Source organism: Dunckerocampus dactyliophorus, chromosome 19 (assembly GCF_027744805.1).
Source record: "Dunckerocampus dactyliophorus isolate RoL2022-P2 chromosome 19, RoL_Ddac_1.1, whole genome shotgun sequence".
Lineage (NCBI taxonomy): Eukaryota > Metazoa > Chordata > Actinopteri > Syngnathiformes > Syngnathidae > Dunckerocampus > Dunckerocampus dactyliophorus.
In genome coordinates, this window is record NC_072837.1 from 7,461,805 (window position 1) to 7,475,344 (window position 13,540).

The window sequence follows — 13,540 nt, forward strand, 5'->3', positions numbered from 1 at the left end:
ACCCAACTCACAAGACGAGACAATGCACGGGATTGGGTCCACACGAACGAGAGGAGACAAGAGTTTAAAATTCATTAAAAAAAGTACAATGAAAAAAATATGACCGGACAAACAAACTCTTTAATTTAACCGATTTGGGCTTGGCAATCATCATTTTTCCTCCTAATTTCTACTACATTACCTTGCATTGCTCCTCACACGGCTCCCTTGCTGCACAGCTCTGTGTGTGTGTGCTTGTGACCCCGCCTCCCCCCACAGAAACACAGCGATTGTATGACTGACAAGAGGTCTCACTCTGTTGTTCTATGGAATGCTGTTGTTCTATGAAGCGTCCAGGTGCTGAAGCAACGCACAATGCAGTGAACGCTCTTCCTGCCCCTTTTGGAGCCGAGAGACGAGGAAAACAGACATGCATGTACATGACAATGCATGGAGGCCGGCAAAATTATTGACTTCTTTTTCATTTATGGTGTGATTTATTTATTTATTGATTATGGCGAGACTTTTTTCTTTTCACATTTTAATCTCGCAAGCTCTTGTGACGCCCCTCTTATTTCGTATTCAGACACCTCTAGATTCTGTTTTTCAAAAGAGTGTTGGACACTTTTGGAGACTATAAAACAAAAGCCCTTTAGCTCTTCTCAACGATCAGCGGGTGAAGCAACATAGGAAACTTAATTTTTATTTCCCAACATATTTATCTGGCTTTTTACGATTTTTGCTCACTTGTTGTCTCCCACGGCGACCATTAAAATGACATGCACGTGCGTCATGGGGAATTATGCAAATTAGATGTCGGAATCAGAATCAGAAACTTCACTGTCATGTACAGAGCACAACGAAAATGATGTGCAAAACCTTTCAGTGCAACATTGACTAAAAACCAAATAAAAACAAATGTCATTGATGTTATCTACGCCCACCCCTGCCACAAATAGATTGCAATCCTGTGGGAAACACTGAATAATGTATTTCTTGAGGTGGATGAAAAGGTTATTTTTTGGGGAATAATTCAAAATAGTAACTACTTAAGGCCTCCCTTGGTTGGAAGGTAAATAATAAGTATTTCTCTACATTTAACTTTGTTGTTTGCCAAATTTGCATGTGAGTTTTGGAATTTGATTTGATTTCTCAGTTATGAGAAGGGTTCATTACACACATTTGTACACTAAAAACGAAAAAAAATACACCGGATGTGAGTTTTTTTGGGGTGATTTCACACCCAATGTGATAGTACACTATGCCAAAATGAAATTGTACTGAACTGCACAGTCACACACGGGAGGTTGCACTGAATACAAGAAAACCAAACACGGCAAGAAAAAACGTTTTCAAGGTGAAATATAAAAGGTAAACACAAAAGTATGTAAAAACATAAAACTACCCCGGACTCCAAAAGGTTGCAAAAGATATACAGTATGTAGTTATAATAATGCAGGCTACCTACATATACTGTATTCTTCTATCCAGTATCTTCTACTTGAGTAAGCCTGGGTAAATTTTTGGGTACATAAGAATAACAGAGTGAGTGAGTGGATGATGGAGATGCTTGATAGCAGCCATGTTGCTCTAATAATAGCCTTCTAATGATAGCAAAGGTAAAAAGAACAAAGACGGTGTAACTAATATGTAATCTTGCTCTCTATACTTCCCGCTCCCGCTCTTGTTTGCCTCACAGCGACGAATCGGCGCAATGCTCTGATTTCCCTTGACCCAATTTCTTGCCTTTAAACACACACTTACGCTTTCCGCAGCACATTCCGCTCGCTGCTCGACACGAGGCTTAACAACCTTCTGGCAAAACATCACACAGGCAGAGACACGCACGCGTAACGCAGCGTAACAAACCCACAAATCATGCATTACTTGTCACATCACAAGCATAAATAAGACCTATACAAGGAGTACACGCCGTGGCAAAGAGCAAGTTATTCTCACGGGTAATTTGTGTTGTGAGATTCATGCGACAAACTTTTGGGTTAGAACATACTGCATGTATTTATCACAAATAAATCACTAATATTCCCAGTAGAGTCTTGTATTTGTACAATTTTTTGGACCAAATCCTACCAAATCATCGGGCCATAAAGTGCTATGATGAGTTACGGTGATCAAAAACCTTAGCACTCACTTGATCTTAGGATATTTTCTTTGCTGCTGCATCTCGACTGCACCTAGAGATGGAGAGAGAGAGAGAGACACAGAGGATGCAGGGAGAGAAACAGGGAGAGAGAGAGTAGTGGAAATTGGAGATAAACAGTGGTGCTATTTTGACACGCGTGTGATGACAAAGTGTCATGTCACGATACACTGTGCGCTTTGTCCTGCTGTTGGGAGACGGCAGCATCTCCATCATGATCGCTAGCCTACTGCGGTTTACACTGTGCACTACTGCATCATCATCATTGTTGGTGAAGGCGCACATGATATGTGACACTATCATTGGATTGCACTAAGAGGACTATGAGGACAAAGGCAGCAACATACAGAGTGACATTAGTGAATGACATTCCAAATGTGTTCACGGCGTGACATCCAAATGTGGTGGAAATGTCGTGTCGAGTTTAGATTGAGGCTGCACTATTGCACTTGACTACAAAGACAGGTGGGGAGGAGAGCGGGGTAGCTTGCTGCTGCCAATTTGCTGTAGTAACTCCGTTTTTAATTAGATATGCAAACAAAAGACAGACTCAGTGAAAATCCAAGTAATTATGAATGTCCCTAATCATAACAGTATTTAATATCATTTGTAGAAGCAATATACCAATGAGTCATTTTATGAAAAATAAAAGATGGACAAATAAAATAAAGCCGCTTACCATGTGATGTAAGAAACACAGATTAAAAAAAATTAAAATGAAATGAAATGTGATCAATATGCTGTATAATAAAGCATATATAATGAAATAATAATAAAATAAATATAACATGTATTTTTGACAAATATATATATATATATATATATATATATATATATATATAACAATAAAATAAATACATTTTAAGGGGAAATAAATTTTAGCACTTATTGAAATACCACAAATATACGTTTTTATATGAGTAATGTGCCCCCTCTAAAATAATATTTTTATTTAATTATTTTAATACTTATTTAATTTTTATATTTAAATAACGTACTTTTCTTCAGTTGCAAATGAATGTGGTAAAAATGGATACAAGGAGGTAGTAGGTAGTATTACCTACTGTTACATTTTTGAGGAGATTCCACTATGTTAAAAAATATTGACAAAATATTAAAAATACAAATAGAAAAATATTATCTAAAGTAGGGTATTAATGGCTAACGAATGTGCCAAAAATGGATACATAGTACGTAGTTGTGGCTGTATTAGTTATTTCAATTCAATTTTTAATTGTAATTTCAACTGCTGTTGATCCTGCTGTGAGTAATTGTAGAAGCGAAATACATTATCGTGTCAACATTTGAAGTTTTTGTAGAGGTTTGTTGTGTTTTACACCTGAGCTTCTGTAAAATAAACATTGTCAAGTAATAATTGATGAATATTACTTAGCTTATCCTCTTAACACCTAACAGGCTGACAACGGTTGTCTGCGAAAACAACTCTGATACAATTCAAAGCCTTTGTGGAGTCAAGTCAACTCTATGAATCACGCTTAAGAAGTCTTTGTTGAACTAAAACAAGCCTTTATCTCTCCTCCCCTCCCTTGCCGCCATCATACCGGGCACCAAACAGCCAAGGTGAGTGGGCGGGAGGATGGGTGGGATGAGGGGATGTGTGTGCATGGACAGACGGAGACGTAAGACAAGTCAGGGGACAGCAAGTTCAAGAATGAGCATGACGTGGCCCAACAGCCCGTATAGTTAAATAAAAGAACAGAAATAGAAAGCACAGACTTGGACAGACTTGACTAAACTACAGAGCCCAGACATTGCAGTAAGAAAAGAAGAAACAATAAAGACCACTACAGCGGCCTAATGGCATCTACTTGACAGACATCCAACACACCAGACATTGCTAGTGAAAGCAGACTAATGTCGACCGCGGAGACAGACGGACAAAGCCAACGACGACAGACAGACTTTGCATGGAGAGAAAAGAAATAACAGACAGAATGAGAACAAGGGAGGCAGGGTGTGGGACAACAGAGAGGGAGTAAAAAGAGAAAGGAGAGAAAGAGAGAAAGGGGGACACAGAGCGGGGCGTTTGTTTTGCGCGCTCCTCAGAGGAGGGTGAGGCAAAGGGCAGCGGGGTGGGTGGGGGCGGGATAGTTACTCGAGAGCTGAAGGTCCTCCTGCGATCATCTTTAAGCCCCTCCAACCTACACTGGAGCTAGTGGAGATAAAGCATCGAATCACAGGCATCAGTGCATCTGTCCTGGCAACCACAACACTACACACGCACACACAAATAACACACACACACACAGGACAACCCTAGCAGGACAATAGAGGGAAGCAACAAACATGGAACAGTAAAGGGAAGGGAAGGAGTAAGAGGAGCAGGCGGCTTCACTGCACAGTATATTGTTGGTTTTGCAATAAAACTACCAAATAAAGTCTCAAAAACAGTTTTGCATTTTTATCCAAATCCAACCTCTGCTGGAGGCCAATAAATATAATAATAATATTCTGACACTTTTTGTACCTACAAGTATTCACGTACAGTACCGTGCAAGTGTGTTCCATATGTCCTTTAAGCAATACATGGACTGTCCCTTTGATTCCATAGTGACTCAAACTGTAATAATAATATTCCTGTATTTGCACCTTTATCCACATCCTCACCAAATATGGACATATTCTTCCTTGGTGCATGTGCAACATCTCTACAAAGTTTGGTATTTTTGTCCTATTTACTGTATTACTGTGTCAAAAAATGAATAAAGTTAGTGGTGGCCTAATACTTTTGCACAATACTGTAAATTACACTATTTTTTTTGGTCTAATAACACGTTTTTGTTTTCTTGAAATTACTACTCACGTATGAAATCCCACATTGATAAACACCTAAGCAGTTGAGGGATATTTATCACTTTATCAGTAACACATGACAATGCAGGTCAAATGTACAGCATACTGTGAAAAAGGCACGCAATTTTTACGTATTTATTCTTTGTGCTACACTGACAATGTTTTTTCGTCAAGGGTTGAGATTTCGCACTTTGTTTGGCGGTCCTTGAACGCACGATAGTTGCTGTGAGATGCAAAAGTGAAATTTATATATGTGACATCAATCATCTTTTTTGATCAATCAGAGTATGGTAAAATATTATTATTACACCTTTAGAGTCAGTCTATTAGCTCAGTGCATTTTCAGCCTAATAGCTTCGCATGGAAGGCCTTCTTGACGCACACTCACATAGAACAATCAGAGTTGCGCAACACTTAGATACGACTCATGAAAAATAAAGCACATAAAAGGTGCATTGTCCTCTCTTTCTTGCGAACAAACTTAACTTTCACTTTCTAGGGGGGCGCGGCAAACGCTATATAGACTCTGTGTACTTTCATTCTGGGCTCTCTGTAGAGTCTAGCTCTGTAACCAAATATATTACTCATATTTTTTAATACAATGTGTCAAAAATAGACATTTTTATGGGCGTATCAATTATTCGTGATTTTTGCTGGTAGTCCAGGAAAATAACCCAAAAAAGCAGGGATCTATTGTATTTATATTTTTGTTGAGCCACACAAGCACCGCCTGAAAAGCATGAAGAGGTGGGGTTTGGAGGGTGACGACACAGGGGAACTAAAAACAACTAAAAGCAACACACAGATAACATTTTTTTCAACATTGAGAAGCACAAATAAAGACAGCGATGGACATCCTCACACATGTTGCGTCCCAACAGTGACACGATTAAGCAGAAACAATTCAATTGGAAAACAGACTCACTATAACTCAGCTGCTCTCTAAACATGATAACAAAGTCCCCCAAACAAGTGTCTCAACTTGATACATCCCTCATGGCTACATAACATGAAGTCAGTCCTGCAGCTGGAGGTGATGCAGTCACCAAGAACTAAGACACAGCAAGAAGCCTCGGGGCACGTGTGGCGTGGTGGCACACACACAGAGCGTCCATACAGAAGACTACACTATCAGAGAGTGGTGACAAGGGATAAGACATGTGAACAATGAACACGGTGGTCAAATACAGTGTGTTGTGGTATGAGTGCAAAAGCAGGATGAAGGATGTCAGAAAACGCTTTCACTCACGCTTAATTCTAATGTACCTCGCAACCCCCTAGCTCTGATTTCTGCTGTAGCGATCAATAAAGTGACAGAAGGGAGTGCAAATGTGAACACTCGCAACATGCACACGATACGTGAATCAAAACCACTGGAAGAATTTATTTACATACAGTATGAGCGTGTGTGATTTGACTGCTGGCTACTGGAGTGTGTTTGCAATGCTGAGACACACACACACACACACACACACACACACACACACACACACATGCACACACATATGAATCTCTCTACATGCCATTGCTGCAAAAAGAGCCCAACAATGGTTGTGGTCAAAGCTAATGACTTTTGATATTGGGCCCCATTGCTTTGAATATGATTCAAGGGTCCCTCAAATTTGCCCTCCCTTGTAGAATACAAAACAGTGAGCTTGGCCAGGTCAGCGAGACGGGGGTGGCAAAGCTCCACAAGAAATCGATAGCGCTAATAACCATCCGAGTTGAGGAGACGCTGCAGGAAATGATGAGATGTAACCGCGGCGGTGCTAAGCTCAGCACAAAAATAAAGGGCCTGTCAGACAAATTATGCAAAAAAGGGGGAGATTTATCTTTATGGTCATGAGGAAGAGGAAGAGGGCTGTGACAATTCAGGAAGTGCTCTTGGAGAGACGACGAGGTAGAGGGATGGAGCGGACGACAGAATGCTGGAGGGCGAGCAACGGTACAGCGGGGCCAAGAGAGGGACAAAGTGCTACCGCAGCCAAGTTCCCCTCCCTGGGGAGTGAGGCAACAGCCTGGGGGGGGGGGGACAAGCAAGCGCCAAGGGGGAAGCTAAAGGCTCACAGCAGCTCAAACTAAACTGTTCTACATTCTACAAAGAAAACTGATATAACTAACAACAAATGGGTGATGAATGAAAGAAAATGAGTGCTGATAGAGATAAACTATGTGGACAAAAGTAACGGGACAGCACAATCAATGCATTCTTCCTATTTCATTGTCTTTCATATTGTTACATTTTTATTTCATTGACCTTTTTCTTTTATTCTTGAAAATGTAGAAAGAGAAAGACTACTTCCATGCTCCTGTATGTGTACAGTACAACAAAAATATTACCAATCCCCCCTTCTCTGTCCCCAGTAGCAGGTGCTCCTGCTTCCAGATATTCTTATAATATAATCATACTAGCGCAATTACCGCTATTGATACAATATGTATATACTAAGTTGTGTCGCTCTCTTTTTTCTGTAGTAGGTGCTCCTTTTTCCAGATGTACCAGACTACATTCATTATTTTTTGGCCAGGCCTGGAGGTAGGGCATGATGGCAAGCACCTGGTGGCCCGAAGAGGCCCCACTCCAATGAGCTCACCACTCATGGGAAGGCAGGCAGTTATGATAGTTCTTGTTGCCCCCCGGCTCAGGGTCTGTATGTTGGAGTTTAACCCGGTGAGGGAGAGGGTAGTTTCCCTCCGCCTTTGGGTGGGGGGACGGGAGCTGGCTGTTGTCTGCACTTAGGTGTCAAAAAGCAACTTAGAACCTAGAGGGAGTACTGGAGCATGCTGAAGTGTGGACTTGGAAAAGGCATTCGACCTCTAAGTCCAAATATTTTTGTCCACATAGTGCATCTGGAATGAGATGCCCTGAGGAGCAGTGTTGTTGACTATTGAAGGTGGTGATACATATGGCAGCTAAAAGGGGCTGCTAAATCCACCACTTCCTTTACCTGGTGTATGTAATTGTCCATCCATCCATTTTCTATTTTATATCCTCATTAGGGTCGTGGGGATATGCTGGAGCCTATCCCAGCTGACTTCGGGCGAGAGGCGGGGTACACCCTGGACTGGTTGCCAGCCAATCGCAGGGCAGTGTATGTAATTGTGTTGTATTTAATTTATTTTCCCGTGGCATGTGTGGTGTAAAACACACGCCTCCCCTTGGACAACACCTCCATTAAACCTGGAGCTGGATACTTTATACATGCATCTAGTCTTTCTTAAATGCATAAAACAGTTCCAGATCACGTTAATAGAAGTGGAAGTGCATTGAGGCTGCTGATGCCACAGCTACATACAGTAAACGCTTTCTTCCAAAGTGTGCTACACTTCTTAAATGAAGGCATTACATGACATAGCTACTGTACAGTACCAGGCTTCTTAAGGCAATTGCTTGTCAGTGTGTGTGTTATGAGCGCGGTTAGGTGCTATGTGGGATGCCGGTGGCCTGCATGCCGGTTGAGAAGAGGTTGAGAGAAGGTTAACGGGGTTTACCTGGTCCAAGGTAGAGTACCTTGACTTGAGCGTGATGACTTCATCCAGGTGAGCCCTGAATTCTCTCCGTGAGGCCTGTGGGAAGCCACAGGACAGTCACAGGATAGTTCATGCGACCTTCACACACACACGCGCACGCACGCACACAGAAGGGAACACGCATGCACGTCCGCTTGTGTCTTTGAGCGTTATCAGTTAGTAAAGCGCTTGGAATAACACAGACGTTGCTCATATTAAACACACACATCATACATGTAAACCAGATCTAATCACACACACTCATACAAAATAAAAGACAGCAGGAACCAATACTGGGTGTTTTGGTTTGATGGTGTACAGATGGGACGCCATATGAGTTACACACCACTTTTTTAAACTAATACATGCATTTTAATTCATTTAAAAGTAAACCTCCAAAGTTGAATCAAGTTCATGACATTGAATATTCCAAAGACGTTTCCCTAAATGGGTCAATTGTAATTCTAATGTCACACAGAGTCACACAGGCACCTGCATAAAAGTTTTATTAAAGGTACACATGATGGTTTAAGTGTCTTTTTCTAACATTCTTAACTGCCTCGTTCAGCCAGCCCTGGGTTCAACGTGTCAAGGAGTGAGGTTTACCAACGTGCATCTGAGTTGACCGCTATGTGGTGTACCTGAGTGCTTCTTCTGCTTTTTGTTTTCAGAGTTAGCCATATTGTGCTGAGCAGCCTGGACGGAGGTGTGTGTATCAAAGGACAGAATTTGCACAATGAGACTAAGCAAACGCAGCGTAGCGTTCCATAATTGCTGGGAAAAGTGCCAGCCTGGCAGATGTCATGGTTTAGTTATGTCCAAAAATGGTACATTTATTACATAAAATGTACATCTTTTATTATTTGCAATATTGCACCGGCCAGGACAGAAATGTGAGCATCGTCACCTCGTTTTTACCACATTTCTGACTCACTGTTACCATTCGGTGATGGCGTCACACAAAAAAAAAAGAACGAAAACGCAAAATACACATGCTGGAGCCTAATAAACGAATGCTATGAAATGTATTTGGCCTAAGCGTGCCATGTTTGTGCATTGTGCAGTACTGCTGCGTATTACACTGGCTTTATATTTCTCCCTTTTATGTAGTCACTTTTTATAAGAAGCAAAATACTTGTAGGATATCTTACTATAATCTCACTGGAGTGGAAGTAATGCTTCACACATCAAACCTGCAGTTTGCATTTGGGCATTAACCTTCTACATTTCCTGATACTGCACGTGATAGAAAAGTAATTAAATTCCAACAAAACGTGGCGTTCCCAGACTCTCATTATCGTGCAAGTACAGAAGATCAATGGATTGTGAGATCAGATTGGACAAGTGTTAGCTCGGTCACGCCTTTATCAGCTACGGATCACAATCCCTGGGCCTTGGGCCAACGTAACAGGCACTGTGGAGCTGCTAAACGCTTGCAGCACAAACACCAAGCGTGTGAGAGAGCGGGTGCGGGCGCGGAGGGAAGAAAATCACTTAGTTCAAATACATCGTTCGAGCAGTGTTCAACTCCATTCCTGAGGTTGAACGGAGTTAAGGAATATGCTAAGTGATGGTGAATGTATGTTTAGTTAAGAGGCTGTGTTAGGGTGGAGAGCAAAGGCAAGGGTTAGACTGTAGCAGAAAAAGACATTTCACATCTTCAAAAATAAAAGAAAGAGATATGGGGAGTAAACAAACAAGCCAACACACACACACACACACACACACACACACACACACACACACACACACACACACACACACACACACACACACACACACACACACACATGCGCTCAAGGATTGAGGAAGAAAGAAATCATGCCAGGCAGGAAGCAGTGTGATTCGAGAAGAGAAGAAGAAATGATGGCGTCCTGTAACAATGCATCAAAACACATGCAGGAGTACCTCAGCAATGCTTAGGGTGGATGAACAGGAGGGGAGCCGCGCCTGGTGCCACAAAAAAAGGAAGGGGGAAAAGAGAAAGAGGGTTATCAGAGCCAAAGCTGGGTTGAGCAGGAGGGGACAGAGGCACACAGAGACTGAAGGGCCCCCTGTCTTTTGGGGGATGACATCTTGGATGATCGGTCTCTGTGTGACTGTCTCGGATTGGACAAAGGCAACGAAAGATGGGACAGACAGAACAGGACAGGACTGGACAAGGTAGGACAGAGGAGGTCAGGTCAGGACAGCAGGTAGGAGCTACATGGAGAGGTGTCACTCCCAACATGTTTTATTGTACCGAATGTCATGCTACGATAAGAAACTCACCTTAAAGCAATAGTGGCGAAATGACTTTTAAAGTACACATGCCTGTAAAACATAAAGGCCATTTTCTGTCCGCAGATTGTTTTTTATTGGCCCTTGGCATATTCTAAAAATAAAATCAATTCATTATACTAGAGATATATTGCTACATGTTTCACTAATTTGCCTTTTTAATGACACAAAAGCTAAAATGTTTTGTCCAGAGAGGTTAGCATAAAGGGTGTACCTAAAGGACGGACTTGCAACATTCACATATAAATATAATATGCATACGTGCATATCTTACATAATATGCATATAATATGCTACAAAAAAAGTTCTGTGTAATTTATAATAAATAAATACATAAATAATACAATCAATAATAATTTCATTCAATTGTAAAAGTAATAAAATGAAATCATTTAAAAATGCTAAAAGTCCATTACTTAAAAAAAAAAGAATATATATATATATATATATATATATATATATATATATATATATATATATATATATATATATATATGTATATGTATATAAATATATATATAACACATTAAAATTATTAAAAAGAAGAAAACACAGTATGTATTTACATACAATTTACTTACAGTCTCTATATTAAATTAAAAATAAATAATTGTGAACAGTTCTGCACAGGCACCCTGTACTTTGGCTTGGTTTTAGCGCATCTTTTATGCACAAAATGTACCAAGGCGGCCACTTGGATCTTATATACAAATACTAAATAAAATAAGACTTACAAATCAATATAATAATAATAATAATGCATATAAAAAATTTGATTGGTTTGATTGGCTGTAATGTCACAACAAATTTCTCCCATCTTAGTATTTTAAGCCTTAATCATAAATATGTGCAAACTGTATTGGCTCTAACATCCCTTTTTTTTAAAACCCTGAACTAATCGAGTGACCAAATTTGTAAACGCAAAAAAGACAAATATAATAAATCATGCATGTTTTTGCACATTCCGGTCCACTCTATGGCCATTTGGATGTCCCTTATATTATCCTGAGGTAGATATTAGATTTTGTAGCAGTTGAACACATTGTGCTTTATGTGAGAGAGAAAACACATATTTTGGGGGTTGTGTTTCAGGAGACCTAATAAAAACGACAGATGGCTCAGTATAAATATTGCTGGACGGATCCCATTTCTGTCACCATTTTTTGACAGACGTGTGACGTCCAGGGCAGGTGCTACATGACATTTCTTTCACGTTTTTTTTTTCCTAAATCAAACAAGCACATAAACACAGCCTCCTTTAGGCATATGCTAGCCCGATACACCATCTTCTTCCAAATCTGACACATCCCTGGCACACACGTCTACGAAGAAATATCACTTCTCTTCCAGCAAAAAGAAAAGCTGCCAGCAACCAAAGGCAAGCTCATTATGAATTATTACTAAAGCAATTAGTTAAAACCAACCCTTTCATTATGACACAGTAGCGTTTTAGATTATATAACAAATTGCTTTAATAAAGAGGGGCTGTCAAAGAGATACGAATCGCGTCTCCCCTCTCTAATTAAAATGCTGTAGATTCACACAAGTTGTCTGCATCAAACAGGCAGGGAATCATCGGGATGTCAGTCAGTTGCGTTGCGTAAAACATAGAAAAAGATGAACAAACAACAACAGAAAGCTTCTTTGTCATACATGCCTTACTTGAGCAATTTGGAATTCGATCATCATTCTCTTGAGAAATGTGCATCACAAGTTAAGGGACACTTGGAATTCAGATTTAATGAGTATCTAAACTTCAGATGCTCATTTAATTCCTGGTTTACTAACTTTTTCTGGGGCTCACCACAGAAGGGTACCCGTAATGGCTAAGTGGAAAAGTGTGATGATAACCATAGAACCGGGAATGGAACTTAATGTGATATTGGGAAATCATCCGGCTGCTCAGTACATATTAACTGAACATTAAGTCAAATATCAATTACATACATTACACAAAGAAATTGATACTTTTTACGTCGGATGCCCTTCCCGATGCATTAAACCCATGCCTTCTGCTGCATTGGTGCCATCTCCCATCTCCAGGAAATAAAATGCATAAATGTACAGTGGTATGAACTGCAAAATAGATTTTCTATTGTGCAAAGTGTCCTGCATATTGATATCATTGAATATTTATTAAATACAATTTAAAAGATTAATTAAAACTACCTTGAATACTGGAAAAACTGCATTTGTTAGACTTCACCATGTAATACAATTGGATGTAAATATGTAATAATAATGTATAATAATAATCCCAACTATACATATACTAAATACTAGCGTTTTTTTTTTTTTTTAAAGAAAAACAATTTAGTTAAAATTTGAGCTTCAGTCGTGTCCTTGGGTTTTCACTCAGTCCTGTTACCTGAACACATCACCCGCTCTGAAGAAGTTTACAAGTCACACAGTCCACAGGACGTTGCATTGTTCAATTCCTCAGCAGGCCCAAAGTAAGTTACCTCATTTATTTTTCTGTATATTCATATAGTTCATAATATTTAAAACCTCAGCACAGTCCTGTTACCTAAATTATTTTTTGGATGTAATTTATTTGTAATTTTTTTTGTTGCATCACTGCGCTTAGTGTCAACATGCTGTAGGGGAAAATGCCATGTGGCTTTAGTTCATCTGTTTGCTAAAGTGCTAAACACTCACTCCTGTTACTGTCAGTCCTGTTGCTTGAATGGGTGATCTTTGCCTAGGAAACAACTTCAACAAAAATGAAAGCATTACAACAAGCAAATGGCAAGGATTAACTGGAATGACCCATATACTGTACACTACTATTACCTG

The 13,540-nt window shown here is 40.0% G+C and overlaps 1 protein-coding gene across 2 annotated transcripts in view; it reads right to left on the bottom strand.

Moving 5' to 3' along the window:
• gphnb (gephyrin b) overlaps positions 1–13,540 on the bottom strand; it is a 110,495-nt gene that overhangs the window by 20,823 nt on the left and 76,132 nt on the right. Inside the window, exons 9-12 of one of the 2 annotated variants that reach the window (XM_054761961.1) lie at positions 10,373–10,414; positions 8,447–8,521; positions 4,257–4,313; positions 2,132–2,174 (exon numbers count right to left, since the gene is read on the bottom strand). In XM_054761961.1, coding sequence (XP_054617936.1) covers positions 2,132–2,174; positions 4,257–4,313; positions 8,447–8,521; positions 10,373–10,414 — 217 coding nt within the window. The remainder of the gene's footprint in view (positions 1–2,131; positions 2,175–4,256; positions 4,314–8,446; positions 8,522–10,372; positions 10,415–13,540) is intronic. The other variant, XM_054761962.1, reaches the window with a different exon arrangement.